General features: G+C 39.8%; 8 protein-coding genes across 9 annotated transcripts; 3 read left to right on the forward strand and 5 right to left on the reverse strand.

The window, feature by feature from the left end:
- Positions 1-111: 111 nt before the first annotated feature.
- On the reverse strand, positions 112-3,531 carry LOC145703752 (U4/U6.U5 tri-snRNP-associated protein 1-like). The gene is made up of 10 exons (XM_081781143.1): positions 2,966-3,531; positions 2,473-2,823; positions 2,294-2,426; positions 2,120-2,248; positions 1,787-2,078; positions 1,561-1,738; positions 1,400-1,513; positions 623-823; positions 451-579; positions 112-280 (listed from the first exon to the last, which is right to left on the reverse strand). The coding sequence occupies exons 1-10, from the start codon at positions 3,506-3,508 to the stop codon at positions 143-145; spliced, it is 2,208 nt and encodes a 735-aa protein (XP_081637269.1). The 5' UTR covers positions 3,509-3,531; the 3' UTR covers positions 112-142.
- Positions 3,532-3,670: 139 nt separating this feature from the next.
- On the reverse strand, positions 3,671-4,713 carry LOC145703757 (diphthine methyltransferase homolog). The gene is made up of 3 exons (XM_081781149.1): positions 4,319-4,713; positions 4,040-4,278; positions 3,671-3,996 (listed from the first exon to the last, which is right to left on the reverse strand). Exons 1-3 carry the CDS (start codon positions 4,660-4,662, stop codon positions 3,692-3,694), a joined length of 888 nt encoding a protein of 295 aa, XP_081637275.1. The 5' UTR covers positions 4,663-4,713; the 3' UTR covers positions 3,671-3,691.
- Positions 4,714-4,816: 103 nt separating this feature from the next.
- On the reverse strand, positions 4,817-6,128 carry LOC145703758 (eukaryotic translation initiation factor 3 subunit G-like). Its single transcript, XM_081781150.1, has 5 exons — positions 6,032-6,128; positions 5,786-5,989; positions 5,556-5,743; positions 5,201-5,384; positions 4,817-5,156 (listed from the first exon to the last, which is right to left on the reverse strand). Exons 1-5 carry the CDS (start codon positions 6,087-6,089, stop codon positions 4,957-4,959), a joined length of 834 nt encoding a protein of 277 aa, XP_081637276.1. The 5' UTR covers positions 6,090-6,128; the 3' UTR covers positions 4,817-4,956.
- LOC145703759 (uncharacterized) lies at positions 6,124-7,152 on the reverse strand. Its single transcript, XM_081781151.1, has 4 exons — positions 6,946-7,152; positions 6,664-6,827; positions 6,407-6,621; positions 6,124-6,363 (listed from the first exon to the last, which is right to left on the reverse strand). Exons 1-4 carry the CDS (start codon positions 7,078-7,080, stop codon positions 6,197-6,199), a joined length of 681 nt encoding a protein of 226 aa, XP_081637277.1. The 5' UTR covers positions 7,081-7,152; the 3' UTR covers positions 6,124-6,196.
- Positions 7,153-7,315: 163 nt separating this feature from the next.
- LOC145703760 (uncharacterized) lies at positions 7,316-9,218 on the reverse strand. 2 transcript variants are annotated; one of them, XR_014134380.1, is made up of 3 exons: positions 9,093-9,218; positions 7,874-9,013; positions 7,316-7,758 (listed from the first exon to the last, which is right to left on the reverse strand). XR_014134380.1 is itself a non-coding variant. In XM_081781152.1 (2 exons), the coding sequence occupies exons 1-2, from the start codon at positions 8,169-8,171 to the stop codon at positions 7,403-7,405; spliced, it is 654 nt and encodes a 217-aa protein (XP_081637278.1). In that variant the 5' UTR covers positions 8,172-8,500; the 3' UTR covers positions 7,316-7,402. The 2 variants fall into 2 exon arrangements, 1 of the variants encoding a protein (XP_081637278.1); XM_081781152.1 differs by lacking the exon at positions 9,093-9,218 and having other exon boundaries at positions 7,874-8,500.
- Positions 9,219-10,712: 1,494 nt separating this feature from the next.
- LOC145701189 (uncharacterized) lies at positions 10,713-12,469 on the forward strand. Its single transcript, XM_081778416.1, has 8 exons — positions 10,713-10,721; positions 11,136-11,268; positions 11,310-11,410; positions 11,451-11,531; positions 11,574-11,776; positions 11,846-11,993; positions 12,042-12,224; positions 12,269-12,469. The coding sequence occupies exons 1-8, from the start codon at positions 10,713-10,715 to the stop codon at positions 12,431-12,433; spliced, it is 1,023 nt and encodes a 340-aa protein (XP_081634542.1). The 3' UTR covers positions 12,434-12,469.
- Positions 12,470-14,330: 1,861 nt separating this feature from the next.
- Positions 14,331-15,978, forward strand: LOC145703756 (uncharacterized). The gene is made up of 8 exons (XM_081781148.1): positions 14,331-14,420; positions 14,466-14,691; positions 14,733-14,833; positions 14,894-14,974; positions 15,015-15,238; positions 15,281-15,428; positions 15,470-15,706; positions 15,749-15,978. Exons 1-8 carry the CDS (start codon positions 14,415-14,417, stop codon positions 15,920-15,922), a joined length of 1,197 nt encoding a protein of 398 aa, XP_081637274.1. The 5' UTR covers positions 14,331-14,414; the 3' UTR covers positions 15,923-15,978.
- Positions 15,979-16,265: 287 nt separating this feature from the next.
- On the forward strand, positions 16,266-18,536 carry LOC145703753 (sodium-coupled monocarboxylate transporter 1-like). The gene is given in 6 exon segments (XM_081781144.1): positions 16,266-16,407; positions 16,448-16,523; positions 16,526-16,804; positions 17,042-17,624; positions 17,670-17,991; positions 18,033-18,536. Coding segments are annotated over 6 exon segments (1,701 nt in total). The 5' UTR covers position 16,266; the 3' UTR covers positions 18,333-18,536.
- The last annotated feature ends 787 nt before the right edge of the window (positions 18,537-19,323 follow it).

Here is a 19,323-nt window from a genome sequence, read left to right on the forward strand (position 1 = left end):
GCACATGGGTGAGAAGGACAAGGTCAGCACTTGAACTTCCCCCTTTTCAAAATGGACGTGAATTACGCTAGTTTATTTCCATATTTATTATTCTTCGAATTTCGAAGTTCGAAAGGCAATGAAAGTAGCACTAGAATTCTACTTATTTCTTCGTCGATGAAAGCATCGAGCCGCCAGTGAGGGAGATAAAGGCTGATGAAGTTTGCTTCTGTTTTCGGCGAAGCATTTCGACGGTGTTGAGCGGAGTATCGGTTGAAGACATTCTCAGCATCGCTTGATCCTGAAAAAAGAAAGTGAAAACCTTGATTTTCTCATTTTTTCAACTTAGAAAAATATCATGAAATCTGAGAAAATGAGGCTGAATATTAGGAGAAAAGTTTTTAGCCGTGAAACCGAGAATACCAAGTAAAATATCCTGTCAAAGAAATAAACTGCAAGAGATTGAAATACCTCATCTATTCGCTTTGCCCGCTTTTCTTGCTTCATCTTGCCAGAAGTTTTTCCATGGAACTTATGAGATAGGTCCCTAAAAGCCTCCTTTTGAGTCTTCGGTCTACCCATTTCGTCTATATGCTCGACCTGAAATCATCATTTTACTATCCAAACGAATTTCGACACTCACAGTAATAGAAGGAACATAGTCTCGTTTCTCGTTGAATGGCATGAGTGAGCCTTTTGAGCGTTCGCCACCTCTGCTAGAGTCCCTGCGGTACTTGTCTGATGCGTATTTGTCGAGATGATCGACTCGGTTCTTGTCTTCGATTGAATAAACGGAGGCGGAAATTCGCTCTTTGTGTTTTCCATCGACGGTGATTCCACCAGCCTGAAAGTTATCGATAAAAATATGACAAAAAGCCACAGTAACGGTTAACCGTAATAAATTAATGCAAAATCTGCAATTTATTTGAAATAAAAGAAGGTAAAGAAAGATTGGACAAGTGAAACGGCTGACAGGGCATGAGTTCTACCACTACACCATTTGGTTGGCTTCAGCGCTATCAAACAGGGAAATATTTAATATCTTAGATTTCGGGCATAGAGTTGTTTGCGAAGTTCCTCAAAGTTCGAAAGTCGTTTGGTTTTCTTTGGACCGAGATTTTTGAACTGCGAGAACCTGTCTTGATTCATGATCCTCGAGTACAACAAATGCATCCGCGCATTGTTCATCCCCCGGTTGAAGCTTGCCAGGTCGGCGAAGACTGCGACATAAGGCAGAAGGAGGTATTTCATTGAAAGGAACATGTTTTATTGAACTATTGAATTCAAACCCGAGTTTTTATACGGGAACGGCTATTTTTATACAGTGACCCGATTGAGAAATAAGAAAGAAATTAAATGAAAAATAATAACAAACTCGTGAATAAACGTCAGCACGAGACAAATTATAGGTTTCACTTACCTTCGCTGGAAGCTTCCCGTCAACATATCCTTTTTGAAAAGCAACCCGTAGCGCTGAGGCAAGACCACGGCCAGCGAGTGGTTCTTTTTCGACTCCATCGAGTTCTTGATCGTTCTGAAAAGAATAGTGACTACTTGAAGAGTTGATAAGGGACAGCTTACGATCTTCTTCTTCTCTGGTTTGGCATAAGGATCTGCGAGAATTGCGTCAATATCAATTCCATCTTCATCCGAGTCGTCGCCTTTTTTCCCTTGAGCTTCTCTTTCCCGCTCTCGTTGCTCGTATTTCAGCTCTTTTTCTCGCTCGTGGATCTTTTCTGCATTTGCTTGGCCAACAGCTCTAGGAGAAAAATAAAATTTGAAGAAAACACAAATTCTCTTTTCTTACCTGCAGAATTCATCGACGTCATTCAAAACAATTTCCGTTTTGACATCTTTTTCATCGACTCCATCCATCTTCTCTGGCTCCTTATACTTTTCCGAGAGCTTTGAAATTCTCGCCTTGAGCACCGCTGCTGGATCGGCCATTTCCATCTTGGCTTTGGTTTTGAGAAGACGACGGGTTCGGGCGAGAGCGGAATTCACGACAACGTCTTTTTTCACTGTGTCTTCGATGACGTTTTCTTGTGGCTCTGTTTTGACGTCAGCTTCGTCTTTGAGTGATTCTTTTACATTTTTCGCTGAAAAAAACGATTATTCAGGTTCGTCTGAGTTTCATTACCTGCTGCATTCAGGGTCGCTTGAAGCTCTTCTTCCGTAATTTCAACCTCTTCTTTTACAGCTGGCTCGACTTCCATCTTATTGTTCTCGTTTTCAACGATGACTGCTTTTCTTTTTCTGCTGCCATGATCTAAAAGAAGCTTACAATTCCTAATTTATGGGCAAAAACGGGTACCTTTAGCGAAAACATCAGTCTCAAAATCACGTCTTTCCAAAGTATCATCCATGAGCTCGATTCCTGTTTTTCTTTGACGCACCTTCTTGACCTTTTTCTTGCGCTTTTTGAAGGCGTTCGCTTCTTCAGGAGTCTTAACGTTTGCTTTATTGGGCACTAAAAATAAATAAAGATATTACCTGATAATCATTGGCGATTTTCGACTTGATATCATTCAAATTAATGCATCTTTTCGCCAGTTCTTCTCGCATTTGTTTCCGCATTTCCATCGCTACGGTCGAGATCGCACCATCCTTGCCGATCATAAACTTCTTCTTCTTCTCCCCATCGATGGTCTCGTTGTATTTCGAAAGCAACAAGTCTTTGCCCATGCCCAGAGCTTCCATTTCCATCGCTTCTTCGTCGTACTTCTCCATCGGGTTGTAACCAGTTTTGTCGATTTTTTTCGAGTCTTTGACGTCTTTGACGTATCGCGCTGCTCGCTCGTCATCTTGCATGTTCACGTTGACGAGAACATCTTCAGATAAGCCCTTTTTCTTGGCTTAGCAACGAGCAAAACTCAAGAAAAGTCGCGTAGCGACTTTCAAAGAGCTAGCTCATTTTAGAGTCTAAAATTTAGACTCTGTATTACAGGGCCTGTAATATATTTTGGATAAGGATGCTGAGCCCGGCCTTTTCCTCCTCAAGAATCTTGGAATCCTTGAGCGTGAGAATGACATCTCTACCCTCCCCAAATCGATCAAGATCGTGCTCAACTGTCAACCCAGCGAGAGCGTTTCCAGAATACGCCTTCGCCTTCATTTCTTCTTCAATGATTTTACGCTCTTCTTCCATTTCTGCTTCTCGTGCCCTGATCGCTGCTTCTTTCCGCTCAGCCTTGGCTTTTTCTTTGTGAATTTTCCTCGATCTCTTGACCCAAGATTTTATATCGTCTTCTCCGTCTGATTCTCCAAGACCCTTCACCTTGCTCAATTTCGAATCAATATCTCGACGCTTTTTTCGTTTCTCGAGTTTCTCGCGAATCTTTTCCGACTTTTTGTCTTCTGTGATGTTTTTCGCGGGTTTGTGATGGAACCGAGTTCCATCGCTGCCAAGAATGCGGCCGTCATCTTTTGGCGCATCAGAATGGACCTCCAGAGGAGCGAGACCAAGCTTTGCACGGAGCTTGTTAGTCTCCTCGATCGTCATTGTTTCCGCTCCATCGTTGTCCGCCATTCTGAAATTTAAACCTTTTCTGTTGCCCTTCCCAAGTATCAAGAAGAAATTGAACCTTCCCTTCCGTGTTTAACATAATCGAACTTTCTAGCTTCTCTGCAAGAGCCGCGCTTTTGTGACCCGGCAGTTGACTTGATTAAAACGAACAGAATTTGAGGATTTACAATTTTATTCCGAGTAAATTCAAGAATACGACCACAGAGCAACTTTTTTATCATAAAAAGAACAGGTCGAAATAAATTTCTTCTCTTCAATCCAGCAGCCTCCATACGAGATAGAACTATGGCAGTCGGACTTCTCGAGTTCTTTCATTTTGTGCGAGCCGCTGACTTGGATGAGTCGAGAGTTTTCGTACATACACGGGACGACCAAATGACTTCCATCACTTTTCCAACGCGTTCGCCACACTCCACCGCCGAGATGTTGCTCGTCAAGGGGTGATTTCCAATTCCGAGTGTCCCACAGACGAATTGTATCGTCATAACCGCCTGAATTTCATGATTATGTAAAACGGGTTCGACATTTTTTTACCTTGAGCGATGATGTTTTCGTCGATCGGGCTCCATTCGCAAGAAGTCTGTCCGCACATAAACTTCTTTCTCACTATTGTTTCATGACTTCTGAGATCCCAAAGACAGAAACAAGAGTCATCACCGCCCGTGAACATTGTCTCGTTAGGTCCAAGAGCAACTATCCAAGCTTCTGCATCATCGTGGACTCCCAACCAAGCGGTTTCTTCTAGCGTTTGCTTGTCGACAATAGAAACGGATCTAAACAAACTTCATGTATTGTCTCTACACTCCGTCCTACCCAACTGAAGAAGAAACAGCCACAGAAGTGTCTTTAATCGCCAGGGACAAGCACAAACCCTGCGACGTCTGGAATCTCTTTTCAATCTTCTTTTCTTTCGGATCTACCACGGAAATGAAGCCATTAGAATCTACAGCGTAAAGCTTCCCACAAACTTGATCATACTTCATGTCCAAAATCGCCGCACAGTTCAGATCGTGCTCCTTTTTGTACTTTCCCTGTACATCTATCGAGTAAAACTCAATCTTTCCTCTTCGCTCTGAGGTTTCGCCGTCAACGAGTTCGTAACATCCGACCGCTAGAAGCTCTTGATCTGGGATCCATTCGACGGAACAGGCTGGCATTTCTGCATCGATCAGATCGGACTGTTTCCACGACAGGCTTTCTGCTTCCGTCATTCTTGATAAAATGCGTTGGAATTGATAGAAAAGCGATGCAAAATGAAATTTGACTGCTTATATGATCATTTTGTACCGAAAATGATCATGAAAAGACTGATTGATGAGTTAGACGGAGATGTATTGAACAGAAAATTGTATCCTAAATTGCTGAGTACACAGGAGCAACAGACAGGTTTTATATTCTAGAGCAAGAGATGAACTTGGTACAAACAGTAGCAATTGATTGTTTTTCTATTTCTATCGCTGTCGTCTAAGGAACTCGGGCTTGGAGGCTTCGGTGGCGCTCTCCTTCTTTCGGTTCTCGGACCATTCGACGGAGAGGATGAGGTTGTCGTAACCGTAGCGGTTCATCGTGTCAATAGCGCGTTGAGCATCGTCGCGATGGTGGAAGTTGATGAATGCGAAGCCACGGGACTCGTTCGTTCGTCGATCACGGCCTTGAAAAGATCATGAATCGAGAAGAGCTTGAGCGAAAGCTTACCCAAATGAATTCTAGCAATTTTGCCAAATTTGGAGAAGAGGGACTGAACGTCGTCCTGAGTAGCGGCGGGGGAGAGGTTCGAAACTCGGATAGCGGGGACTTCGTCGGAGAAACCACCGCCCATTTTGCGCGGAGGAACGTATTTTCCGCCGGTGGCATCTTTGATACTGACGCTCGGGATGTCCTAGAAAATTTTTAGCGCTGGCTTCTTTTTAGAGAAAACAGTGAGTGAAGAAAAAGCTAGTTAGTTTGTTCCAATGCGAATAAGAAAACTGCAACTTTCAAAATATACCTCTTCGAATGAGAGCTAAAATGAAAAAAGGACTACATTTATCGAGTCTAGTGCTGAATTTACCATTTGAGCGGCAGCTGGTCGATCGCTAGAGCGCTGTGAGAAGCCCTGGAAGAAGTTGAAATACTCAAACTGTCGCTTGAACTTGTTCATCTGCTCGTCCTCCTCTTCAGCTTCTTCTTCGGTCTGGTCCGCGGCAATAAATCGCATCATGACTTCTTCTCCGTACATTGTCGTCGCTTCCTGTGGTCCTAAAGAAGGGATATCGCTATACACGGCCTCTAACTCTTTACCTGGTCCATCATTAGCAGCAAGGCCAAACTTGGCCCACTTCTTTCTCGCCGCCACTCGCTTGGAAGTCTTCACTTTTTCTTGAACAAAAGTTCTTGTCACTTTGACAAGCTCTTTTTTGTCAGTCGACTCGTTCTCCCGCCACTTGTAGAAGATCTTGATGATTTGGTCGCCCTTTTCAATCACTTTTGGTGGCGGCAACGCGTCTTAAAATACATGGTTTTAAGAGGATTTCAGTCCTTTCTTACCGTCGGCGACTGCAGAAGGTGATCCAAGATCAATCGAGTCATCGGCCCAGTCGGTCATTCTAAAATTTCAAAAGTCAGGAATCATTCATTTTCTTCAGAAAACTTCTAGGCAGGAAAAATTTAACGCGCAAAAAACGGAGATTCTTCATCTTCGACAAAACGAATCTACTCTTCTTCTTCAGAAGCACTGGTTCGGTCATCGTTTGAGCGAAATGATTCTCGGAATTGAAGGAGCAGTTTCTGTGTATCTTCAAGAATTCGGGTTTGGTTGGTTTCTGAGAGGTAGGAAGGGTCGATTCGGACCAAGGATTTGCCGATTTGAACTAACAGCTCTAGAAAAAATATCGAAAAGAGGTTTGAAAAGGAGACTTTTACCTTGATCAAGAACAGCGACATCATCCTTTGCGTTGATTATCTTCCGAATCGCGAATTCTTGAACTTTCGCGTAGCTCTCCCCGAACTGAGCTTTGACTTTTTCGCGCTCTGCTTCTCGTGATTCTCGAAGTTCTTCCATGACTTTCTCGTTTTCTTCATCGCAGAAGTCCTCGCAAAGTTGTTGAATTTGATGCTCGATTTCTTTATACGGATTTCTGAAAGATTCTAGCCCCCTGTTCTTTGCAGAAGAGCCTTACCGAATGGGAATGGAATTGGAGGGGACTTGGTTGTAGTATTCTAGCTCGTTTTGGAAGCTGTGAGGCGTCATTTTCCAGTCGTTAAGGGCCTTGATCATGCGTTGAATATGCAGAGGTTTGCCGGTCATTCCAAGCATTTCCACGACTTGGCTCAAATCCTCGTCCTGAATTGACAAAAAATGAAGGTTTCTAGGGACCTTTATGTAGTTTCACCGAGAAAAATGAAGAAAAATAAATTTTCTTCCACATATTTTATCATAAAAGTGCTAGATAAGTACTTACATTCAACATGGCCAAATACTCGACATTATCACCGCCTAGTTCCACCAATCCTTGATAGTAACACAGCAAATCTGCTCTTTTCAATACCAAATATGTCTGTAGCTGACCCAATGTCTCTAATTTGATTTCACTCATTTTGAATAGTGTCAGCAGGAATTCAAAAAGAAATAAAATTGGATGAGTAATTCCGTCCAGCGCGTGGGAACCAAGCGTGGGAATGACTGAAAAAAGTCCTCCGGCGGCTGGAAGAGTAGAAAATACTGGAAGACTTAAGAATTTTTTGCTTACGAATCATAAGCTGCTTATGGTTCATGATTCTTAATTTATGAATTATTATTAAGCGCTTAAACTTTTCAGTTATTTTGTTAAGTATTTTATTAAATAAAGAGTACAGTCTTATTGTAGTGAATTATAGAACAGATTTATTGCTTGAATCGCCAAAAAGGGTTTCATCAACTCAGAAAATGCTTGCAACTTCAGATGTATACCAGGGAGCATTATCTTGCTCGAGCGCCCAAGCGGCAAGACGAGTTTCCATGTTGTCGGCGTAAGATTCCTGGGCGGTGAAGAGAGTTTCGGCTTTTACTGCAATTTCCTCGCCATAGATGGTATTCGAGGATGAATCTCCCATCTTGTGGCAGAAGGTGCATTTGATAGATCTACTGAATCTTTTTCGGAATGGGCTTTCGAGAGTTGTTGTCGAAGCACACTGATGACGAAGCTTTACGGATCCGACGAAGTTTTGCTTTTCTTGAGCTTGACAAGAGGATTTCAAAGCGCAGCCGGAATAAAATTTCAAGCTACCACCGATTTCTAAATTATAGCTTTTTTCGATTAATTTTGTTTATTTTAATGAACTATCATGATTCTCATTTCGTTTTCTCATGATTCTTCATTACTTTAATGTTTAGTATTAATAAAAAATTACCTTTTTCCCATCTCATTTCACAAACCATTTGGTCATCAATGCCAGCGTCAGAATAATTGTCGCAATTTCCAATGGCCGAATTTCTGCAAGTTACGTAATCCACGCCATTACAGAATCTACATTTGTTGTAGTTATATCCCCCTTCAATCAGGCCTTTTGTCAGGTTAACGGCAGCAATTGCGAGGGTTTGAAATGGCCGTTGAGACTCATCATCAGATGGGTCGAAGTCAGTTCCTTCGGAGTAGTCGTTCTGACCAAGAACGGTGGCGAAGAAAGAGAATGCGAAAAATTTAATCATTTTGATTTCTTTTAAATCCGAAAAGTTTATTCTTGATATTTGATAAAGAAATGATCAGTATGTTCGAGTTTTATACTATCACATATACTAGGTGGCACTCGTTTCTATTTTCATTCTGTGAATGTCAATGCTTCGGCCGCGTAAGCTGTGAGAAGGTTGTATCTTTAACTCTTGACATTTGGAAGATCGCGACATCCAGTCTCAGGATAAGCCAAAGCCTAAATTTTATCCAATCAAGTTGGTTACATGTTCAAGCTGATATTTTTGAAGAACATGAAAGTGACGACTGTAAGAGGATTTCTTATTTGCAACTTGCGGTATTTGCAAATTGCCGTATTTCTTCATCGACATCAAATATAGAAACGTCAAGACGCGTTAGTAATCTTTGAGTCCAAGTTTATTCCTCGCAGAATCAATATCAGTCAGTAAATATATTCTCACATCATCATCCTGTCTTTGCCAGAGCATTTCCCCTTCAAAGTCCAAAAAGCCATATTTTCTAGCTCTGAGAAGAATGCCCACGACTTTGTCTGATATTTTCACATATCTATCGAATATTTGCTTAAATGTACAGTAAAGACCGTCTGGGCTGTCAGAGCAAAGGGATTTGACGTGTCCGAGCAAGCAGATAATTTCTTTGTAGACATGATTTTTTGCTTTTTCGCCGCGCTGCTTTGTCAAGCCTACTGGCTCGCCATAACCTGCTTCTCCTTTTTTGATGTGGACGAGGGAGGGGTCGTAGTCGCGGTTGAACGGGTTGCGCTTGGAAATTGCTTCTTGCTCATCGCCCCATTTTTTGAAACCTTTCAAGAGGTCCTTTACTCCACCGCCATTTCCTCCGACTACAAAGGAGTGTTGATAATTTTAAGCTTGTTTCTTGTAAAAAATTTGAATGTTTCTTTCCCGGGATTGATTTTTTACCTCGAAAATCTCGTTTTTGTTCAGGAGCTTCGTACTCAGCCATAAAATTCTCGATCAGTTTTCTTCCTTGATTTCAAAATTTTCTTCAAATTTTGTTGAGATTCTCAAAAACAAGTTCAATAATTCAATCGAGAAGAAGCGCGCGCATAAAAAGACAGAGAGCTTATCACGCCTGAGGGGAGTGACTCAGCGGGTGACCAGAATAATTCTGGACGCGTCTAGTTTAAGACTTCTACTCTTGAAAGATCGGAAAATCTTGTTATGTTCTTGAAGAGTTTATTGTAAAAGTAATGGTTAAAATGAGTAAGCATAGTCTCCATTGACATCTGACCCTTTCAAATGGTTCAAAACTGATTTCCTCGAAGGATTTCTTGATGTAAATATTTTGACCATTTTCCTAAATTATGCAAGAGCTCAAGAATCCCAGCGTCTGCATTTGGTCCACTTCGTAAGTGTCCGTTCTCATCAAGAAGCCGTTTTCCCTCTAAAAATGATCATGATTGAAGTCAAAATTAGGCAAACAACAAACCTGATAAATTGAAGATCAATAAAAATGAGCTGAAGTTCATTTTTATTCCTTTTTTTCGATCCGGCGGTTTCTGAAATTATGATGAAAAACGAAAAATTATTTATTTGATTGAGGATAAATCGACTTACGAAGGTAGAAAAAAAAGAGATTTCAAATCTTAATTCTTCTCTTGAATCTCAATTTGTTCTGATGACAAGGTGATGCATTCGAGTGCATTTTATATGCTCTTTTGATTTATAAATTTTTGAATAAATGCAGCAACGTACTTATTTATTTATCAAAAAAGTGGAGTTGAATGAAGTTGAAAACCGCGGCTTTTGTCATCTCATAAATGACAAAAAAATACTGACTTTTTGAATCAGTTCATTTCACATCGAAAAAGTTTGCAAGAAAATGAAGCGGGAATAATTTAATCATTCACTTGTCAAATTAATTTATTTCGACCTTTTTTGATTGAAAAGAGCAGAACTGTAACTAAGAAAAATTCTCTTATTACCTGAAGGACGAAAAAAGCCTTTTTCTCTTTCTTTGATTGATCTGAAAAAACGCCTTATATGGCCGTCTCAATATATGGTCTGCTGCCAAGAACGTAATAAGAAGATGAATTCAATATGCTTCATTTCGATATGTGTGAAATAAGGATCTCCGAGCGCCTAAGATTTGGAAAGCGGCTTGTCTGTTCAGACGTTCCGGGCTTTAATTATTCCTTTTCTATTCTTATTATTGGAAATCACACGAAAAAAAGAATATCTAATATTAGTTTGAACATCAAAAAATGATCAAAGGGATAATCACTGCAAAATTTTTACTGAAAAAGAGAATTTTAGGACATTTCTTCGACAACTTTCATGTTAAAATTTGGGTCAAATTCAAGGCTTGCCAAATCAAAAAGGCTGAAATTTCAGACCTATTCGCCCTAAAACTCTAAGCTATATATTCAAGTTCTTGATCTGACTATGAAAAACGTAGCGTTTTTTATGATGGACCTTTTTATGTTCCTATCTCATGCTCAGCATTTTATAAAAGAATCGCCCTGACTCAAAACTCGCTGGTTTTTAATTGCGAGCATTATTTTTTAGAAACCAAGAGAAATGTTCAAGGTCAGTGTGATATTTGTAGACAGTCCTTTTTTCTTGCGAATATTTCGAAAATAGATATGGACAAGTGTTATTTTTATTTTCAATAATTTTGTGTGCAAATATTATTGCTTTCTCGTCGATAAAGATAATATAGCGACATGACCTCTTGAATCGTTAATGCTCTCTCTGAGAAGTTAAGAGGTTTGGCAGGTCGTGGATTTGTCAGCTCAGATCTGACTTTTACATATGCTTTTTGCTTGTAATTAATGTGAAGTTCAAGTGTCTTCAATTGCTTGTGGCGATTTCAGTGGCTCAGAATTGCAATAGGGACGATTTCGCTAGTGTTGATTGTTCACATTACAGTTTTCAAGTGACGATTAATCAGAGTTGCTTCGACCAGGAAGGATTTCAAACAAATAAAGCCAAAAAAAGTAGAAATCGAGATTCGAATCCACAAAAAAGCATTGGAATAGAGGAGAAGCATGGACGGAAACGATCATCTTTGGTAACTCAAACGAGGAAACCTGCGAGTTCAATGTTTTTGACCAAGGATCAGATGTTATCGAAAGTAAGGAAGAAAGGAACGCTACTATCTTTTTCGTCATTCAGTAAAATTCGATAGCTGTGAGGTCCTTCCCGGCTATCCCGACGCGAACAACAAGTCCATCATCGACTTCAATCTTGACGGAAATGTCCTTGAAACTTTAAACGTAATAAATAATCAACAAGCAAAAATCTTCAAAAATTTAGGGAGACTCACCGATTGAAAGCTTCTTTGGGTTCAATTTCAAGTGCGAATTTACTGGCGCTACTGAATTGGAAGAACTCACGGTCTGATACCCTGAAACCTGGATTTTAAAATCGTTTTTTTAGAATATTTACGGGGCAGATATCATCACAAATAATGTAACTGGCGTACTTGACTCCTCGGTTCTCCCGTCTCCGAGCACTTGCGCAGTTCAAAATAATAGATGTCATCCGAATAATAATTTGCAACTTGGAAACAATTTTATAATTGATTTTTACGATGCTGTCAACACTGGTCTCCATTTTCGAATTGAAAGTATTTGGGTTGGGTAAGAATACATCATTATAATGAGAAGACAATATTTGTTTCCTATAAAAAAAAATGAATTGTTTTTTAGTCCGGCTGAGGGCGCAAAAACGATCCAATTAGTCGAAGACGGCTGCACAACAGCTTCATTTGCATCAACTAGTACGATGGACGTTTTTGGCCTCTTTCTTATATGGGAAGCCTTCAAATTCCAGTCGTCAGAATCTGCCCATTTTACGGTCAATTCAACGTTGATAATTACATGACATTAGCATACGTTATTTTAGATACAAATTGATCTTTGCAATCCCGAAGACGAAATATACTGCAAAGGCATTACAAATTGCCTTAGCGGAATCGGTAACCTGGCTCTTTTTGAACAGATGCTTGCTAGCACTAATGGAAGAAAACGACGATCAGATGAGGCAGAAAACGATACTGCTTCGCGCCATAATTACCAAAAAGCTAAAGTAAGATATGATTTGTAAAAATAGAAATAATAAAGTGGTCTTAGGATGTTAACGTCCAAATTAATGTTCCAAAAAACGCAATGGTTGTCGAAAACAATTCCTTTGGAGAAACGATTATACTCCTCCAACGAAAAAATGACCAAAGCAGCGCTGCTTGTCATTTAATTTCTTCAAGCTGCATTCTGTTTTTTCTGATATTTTCAATTTAAATTTGAAAATGAAATTGATACTCGTAAAAAATAAACCACATACAGTTTTTTATGGAATTTCTGGACATCAAATTTCTGGACATCTTTCGGATTTTAAGGGATTTTTGTGGGACAAATTTCAAGAGAGTGTGTATCAAATTTCTGGACATTTTTTCTCAACAGATATCTTCGACATCTAAATTTATGGTCAAACTTGAGTTATTGATGCCAATATAATCTATAAAGAGCTGTGTTTCTTCGAAAATCTTATGATATAATAAGATAGGCGGCTAAAGCTCATTTCTTTTATTGTTTTTCAGTAATTCTTTTGAAAAAATCGTAAATTTTTTTTTCTCGAAAAATTTTTAAGCAATTTTGTTGGGACATTTTTCTCAAGGCTCTGTATCAAATATCTGGACATTTTCGGGAAAAATGGGGGACAAAAAATGTCCAGAAATTCCATAATTAACTGTATAAGATCAGATTAGATAAATTTCTAATCTCACGGGAATGACGACTAGGTTCGTGAGGACTAGGTTCGTGTGACTAGGTTCGTGGTGGGTTCTGCCAGAGTATTGAAATGGCCCTATATTTTGGGGCAGTAAGGGAAATGGGTTGATGACTAGGTTCGTGTGACTAGGTTCGTGAAATTTTAAATAGAAAAATTTTTGGGGCAGTAAGGGAAATGGCTTGATGACTAGGTTCGTGTGACTAGGTTCGTGAAATTTTATATAGAAAAAATTTTGGGGCAGTAAAGGAAATGGCTTGATGACTAGGTTCGTGAGATTCTATGTAGAAAAAATTTTGGGGCAGTAAGGGGAATGGGTTGATGACTAGGTTCGTGTGACTAGGTTCGTGAAATTAAAAAAAGGAGAAAATGTGGGACTATATTTGCCAAATGAGTATCCCACCCCCACCCCCCCCCGTATGAGCCGCTAGGCTTAACACGCAGCATAACATTCTAAAAGTAAATAAAATTAAGTTCTATTTCTTTCTAAACATCATTCATTTGCACGCATGGCTGCTAAATATGAAACAATCTTCATTCAATTAATTCGAATCAAGTAAGAATCATAAGTCTCTCTCGTTGTTCCTCAAACAAATGAGTTTCTGTAGTAATTAAAATTTGTAATATTTTAAAATCCAAATTTCACGAACCTAGTCACACGAACCTAGTCATCACGAACCTAGTCTTCACGAACCTAGTGCCACGAACCTAGTCATCACGAACCTAGTCATCAACCCGTTTCCCTTACTACCCCAAAATTTTTTCAATTTAAAATTTCACGAACCTAGTCACACGAACCTAGTCATCAACCCATTTCCCTTACTGCCCGAAAATGCTAAAAATACAAAAAATACATATAAAAATCCAAATTCCACGAACCTAGTCACACGAACCTAGTCATCACGAACCTAGTCTTCACGAACCTAGTCACACGAACCTAGTCTCCACGAACCTAGTCTTCACGAACCTGGTCACACGAACCTAGTCATCAATTCGTTTCCCTTGCTGCCCCAAAATTTTTCTATTTAAAATTTCACGAACCTAGTCACACGAACCTAGTCATCAACCCGTTTCCTTTACTGCCCCAAAATTTTTTCTATATAAAATTTCACGAACCTAGTCACACGAACCTAGTCATCAACCCATTTGCCTTACTGCCCCAAAATGGAGAAGATACAAAAAATACATATAAAAATCCAAATTTCACGAACCTAGTCACACGAACCATTTTTTCCAACATGGCACCCACGAACCTAGTCACACGAACCTAGTCCTCACGAACCTAGTCATCGGTCTCAATCTGACTTCTAATACTAATAAGACTTCTGCCTCAAAGTAGATGATCGTAAAATCAAGGTTGGGCAAGAGCATCGTCAAGTCGATCTAATAATTTTTATGCTGATTTTACGGGACTTTTTAACAATCTAGCAGCGTTAATTGCGTTTTCTAGCTTCGATTCAAGCCTTAACGCGCGCCTAGAGAAAGGAAGTGGCCATGAAGGTAAGTTTTTCACAGAACATGAACAGTATTGAATAGTTTATGCAGGTTTTCCCTTCCATCCTTTTCGCCGGTTGCTGGGCACAATGTCAAAAAGCTGATTTCGCAAGTATCGATTGCTCCAATTACAGTTTTCTGGTGACCATTAATCAGACTTGTTTTGATTACCACTGGAATAGAGGCAGCGATTGGAATGAGACGATGGTTTTTGGAAGCTCAGGAGAGGCAAGCTGTGAATTTAATGTCGCTGATCAAGGGTCGACTCCTATGGAAAGTAAGGCTAGAATTTAAACAAAAATGCTATTGAAAAATCAGTCAAATTTGATGAATGCACGGTAGCGCCAAATTACCCTGATTCAAATGACAAGACGGTTATTGACTTCAACCTTGCTGGTCAAATCTTAGAGCACCTAATTGTAAGTCTATTTGAAAGATTATTTTTACGGAAATACGGTAAGAACTTTAACGGTAATAAGGGAAATGATGACATTGAGAGTTATTTTGATTTCAACTTCAAATGCGAGTTCCAGGGCGTGACAGATCTCGAACAAATGGCGGTAATAAAAGATTACGTGATGAGTATTATCTTGTTTTCAGCAATTATACGATGCCGATAAGCTGAAGGTGAACGAGTCATTGACTTTGGATAGTTCTATGATCCCGGCACCGAATACCTTAACATTGGAATCATCTGATCGTTCTACATGGTCTGTAAATTGCGTTAATTGTGACAATGTGAAAGTTGGCGATGTTTACGAAATTCAATGGAATAACGTGTACGGTGGCGATTTAAGCTTTCGAATCGAAAATATTTGGATTGGGTGCGATCTAAATAGAGTCAGAAAAAGATAAAAAAATTTTAGACCGAATTCGGGGGAGAAAACAATTCATCTTGTAGAAAATGGCTGCGTTAAATCAAATTTTTTTCTTACTGATATTGTGTATTCTCAGGCGAGAATACTTGATTGGAGTGTTTTCAAATTCAAAAGCTCAAATTCTCTTTATTTTACGGTAAAAATTTTGATATTAATATCTGAAGAGTATTCGTTTAGTTTGACCTTGTTTTGTGCAACCCGAACGAAGAAAATTATTGTCTTGGAACGTCTGATTGTCTGAATGGAATCGGAAATCAGCAGCTTTTTGAAAATTGGATTAATCAACAAGGGGCATCAACAGCGACGACGACCACCACTACCACCACAACGACTACCAGTGGCGCAAGACGACGACGATCAACTGACGATGAAAATAACACTCTAGAAAACACTCGAAAAATAGTTGAATACTCGGTAAATATCTCTTTCCTTATCTCTAACAATAATTATTTATAGGACCTAAGCGTTGAAGTTAACTTTCCGGATGGAGCAAATACAAAAGAAGAAATTGTCGACGGCGAAACAATCATCCGCCTTTCAAATGAAGCCCCAAAAGTGTTCGGAGCTTCCGGAGCTCAAGAATTATTCAATTCGGCCTTTCTGGCCCTCGCTGCTATCTACTTTCTGTAAATCAATAATTTTATTTCTTGTTCTTTATTCAAAATTCAGTTACTTGTGAATTATAGCTCCACAAAATCAATAAAAAATAAGCCCTTTTTAATAATCTTTCAAAAATCAAAACCCCGGAAAAATGAGAAAAAAGGAAGGCCCAAGAAGATAAAATCGCAAATCTCATCAAAACCAGTTGCCTTTGTCCTTCTTTCTCCGTAAACACTTGACGCTCAGTTTGAGTACCTATTCTTTCAAAGGAGATTTAGGCCCGTTCTATTGCCCAGCGGCAGTGTTTAACCTAAATCTGTACATTACACTTTTTTTTGTTGACAACGCCCAGACAGAAAAGAGAAAGTTGAAACATGGAAAATCGGAGTTGTGAAGATGCAGATTTGCTGAATGATCCCGAAGCGAGCTTTCAAGCGGCTGATTATGCTATTTTGGGAGTAATGCTAGCGCTTTCAGGAGTTATCGGCATTTTTTTCGCCTGGAAGGATCGGAAGGTTTGTTTTCTCTTGTTTCTCTTCACAACAAATTTTCCAGGAAAGCTCCGAAGTATACATGATGGGAGGAGGAAGTGTGTCCCCCTTTCCAATCGCCGCTTCTCTCGCTACAACTTTTTCTCGGCCGTGACTGTCCTCGGTGTTCCGGCAGAAGTCTACATTTTCGGCATCATGTATTTCTTCTTCGCGATCTCCCTCCTTCTATCCTCCATTCTCGCCGCTGAAATCTTCGGTCCCCTTTACCGCGCAACTGGAGTCACGTCTACTTATGAGTATCTCGGAAAGAGGTTCAATAATGCTGTGAGATATCTTGGACTAGGAGTTTTTTATTTGCAGAATATTGCCTATATTGGTATTGTCATTTACACACCTTCTTTGGCGCTGGAAACTGTTACAGGTAAAGAGAAGAAACAATTATTAAAGTAAAAGTTCGTTATAAATGTTACGGCTCAAATGAAGCAATCTCTTTATGCCTTGTTATATTACTCATATTTAGAGAGTAATACACGATTTGAGATAAATTCACAGAACATTACTGTTTTCATTTTATGAAGGTGAATATTTTTCTCATGGAACCCTTTTTTATATTCCTGCATCTAAAAACAGCTCTTTTTTATCTACCTCCAATTTTCAGGCCTGAACCGTTGGGCAGCTGTTTGGCTGAATGGTGCGGTCTGCATTTTCTACACTTCAATCGGCGGACTCAAAGCTGTTGTATGGACTGATACTCTTCAAATAATCTGCATGATCGGTGGCTTTGTCACGATCTGCATCGATGGTCTTGCTGAATTTGGCTTCGCTGAAATCTGGTCGAACGGAGTTGAAGAGGGAAGACTTGAATTTGATTGGAGAGCCGATCCTCGATACCGACACAGTATTTGGGCGATCGTTTTCGGCGGCGTTTTCGGAACCTGGGGAAACTTATTCGTCGGAAGCCAAAGCTTTACGCAGCGAATGCTTTCCGCAAAAGATACAAAAGACATGAAAAGAGCAATTTACGGTGGCTTCATCGGAATCTTGATAATTCTCCTTCTCGCGGCCTTCACTGGACTTGTCATGCTCAAGTTTTTCACCTGCTGCGATCCTCTTTCAGCCGGCTGGGTCGACGCAAAAACCCAATTGGCGCCGTACTTGGCGATTCAGAGATTCAAGAATATGCCTGGATTGGCGAGTCTTATCGTTGTTGGCGCTTACGGAGGCACTCTTTCTACAGTCAGGTATGAAAGGACCTCTTCTTTCCTCTAGAAAATGATATATTTTAGCTCTGGAATAAATTCTATGGCAACATGTCTCGTGACCGACATTCTCGTGCCAAACGAAAAACTCTTTAAAATCTTCAATCCCTCTGACCGATTTTATACCATCGTCACCAAAGTTTCCTCAGCTTGCTTTGGCCTTGCTTGCCTCGGAATGAGCTACATCGCCGCTGCTGCTGGAGAAGGACTTCTTCAAGCGGCGTTGTCGCTTTTTGGGATTCTTGGAGGACCAAATATGGCTGTTTTCTTTTTGGGCGCACTCGTGCCGTTTGCTGAGCCGATCGGAGTTTTTATTGCCGATATTGTTGGTGTTATCATTGCTGGATGGGTAGGTTTTTTTTGGTGATTAAATGTGATAAAGGCTTTTAGGTTTATTTTGGGTCAAAACAGTATCCAGCTGGTAACGAGTTCATCGGTAAACTCGACTTCTCCACCGAAGCTTGTGGACTAAACGTTACAGAGACCGTTCTTACTCAAGAAGAAGAAACTGAATTGCCCGGAATCGCAAGTCTGTACCAAATCTCATATTGCTATGTTGGAACAGTTGGTTTTGTGACCACTTTCGGAACGGATTTTCAAAAACGATCTTTCCCGTCAAAAATTGTCAAACGGGATTTTGAAAATTCAAAACAGTTCTTGCGCTTGTTTTGTCCGGAATTGTCAAAATGACGAGAAAAGATTATGAAGAAAGGCCGCCCGCGAAAACAATGGTTCCTTGGCTGCCTTGGAGCCCAACGGAAGACATTGAAGAGAACACAGATTTAAATGTCAAATCTGGAAACAAAAATGCTAGCTTTAGAGACGAAGAAACGAAATTTGATAAATTTTGAGCTTTCATTATTTTTTTATTGAAAATAAACCGTTACTCCTGTATCTGCAGAGTCTCTTGCATTATTTCAGAGCTATTTTATTGCCTTATTTTGCTTCAAGTCTTTAAAAAAAGAATCTAAAAAATATTTTAAAAAAGAAGATTGCTAATCAGATAATAAAATAATTATTCAAAACCAAAAGAGGTCTCTATCATTATCAGTCTGCGCAGAGGACTTACTGACGGCCTTGAGCAGAGATAAGTCCAAACAGTTTAGTACTTAGAAGGTTGGCCTTAGGCCAATTTCAATAAGGAATCCAAATTCAAAATCCTAACCCCCCATGTATTCATGCTCGTTGGAAAGAGCGTAAAAAGTTACGTCAGAAAAAAATATTTCTAGAGGCTGAGTCATCAGAAATGACGTCATGGCGGGTGATTGAAGTTCCAAAAGTCCCAAACCTTGGTTCCCCTCTCATTTTTTTTCCACAAATGGAAAATTTGAGTTTAATACACGAAAATGATCGCCTTGACCTACCCGAGGTGAAGAGCTATATTTTTCGGAAAAAATTTTGAAAAAATCGGAAGAAAAATTTTTTTTCTAGAGTTGGATATTTCGTATTAAACTCTTCACCTCGGGTAGGTCAAGGCGATCATTTTCGTGTATTAAACTCAAATTTTCCATTTGTGGAAAAAAAATGAGAGGGGAACCAAGGTTTGGGACTTTTGGAACTTCAATCACCCGCCATGACGTCATTTCTGATGACTCAGCCTCTAGAAATATTTTTTTCTGACGTAACTTTTTACGCTCTTTCCAACGAGCATGAATACATGGGGGGTTAGGATTTTTAATTT

Source organism: Oikopleura dioica, chromosome PAR (genome assembly GCF_907165135.1).
Source record: "Oikopleura dioica chromosome PAR, OKI2018_I68_1.0, whole genome shotgun sequence".
NCBI lineage: Eukaryota > Metazoa > Chordata > Appendicularia > Copelata > Oikopleuridae > Oikopleura > Oikopleura dioica.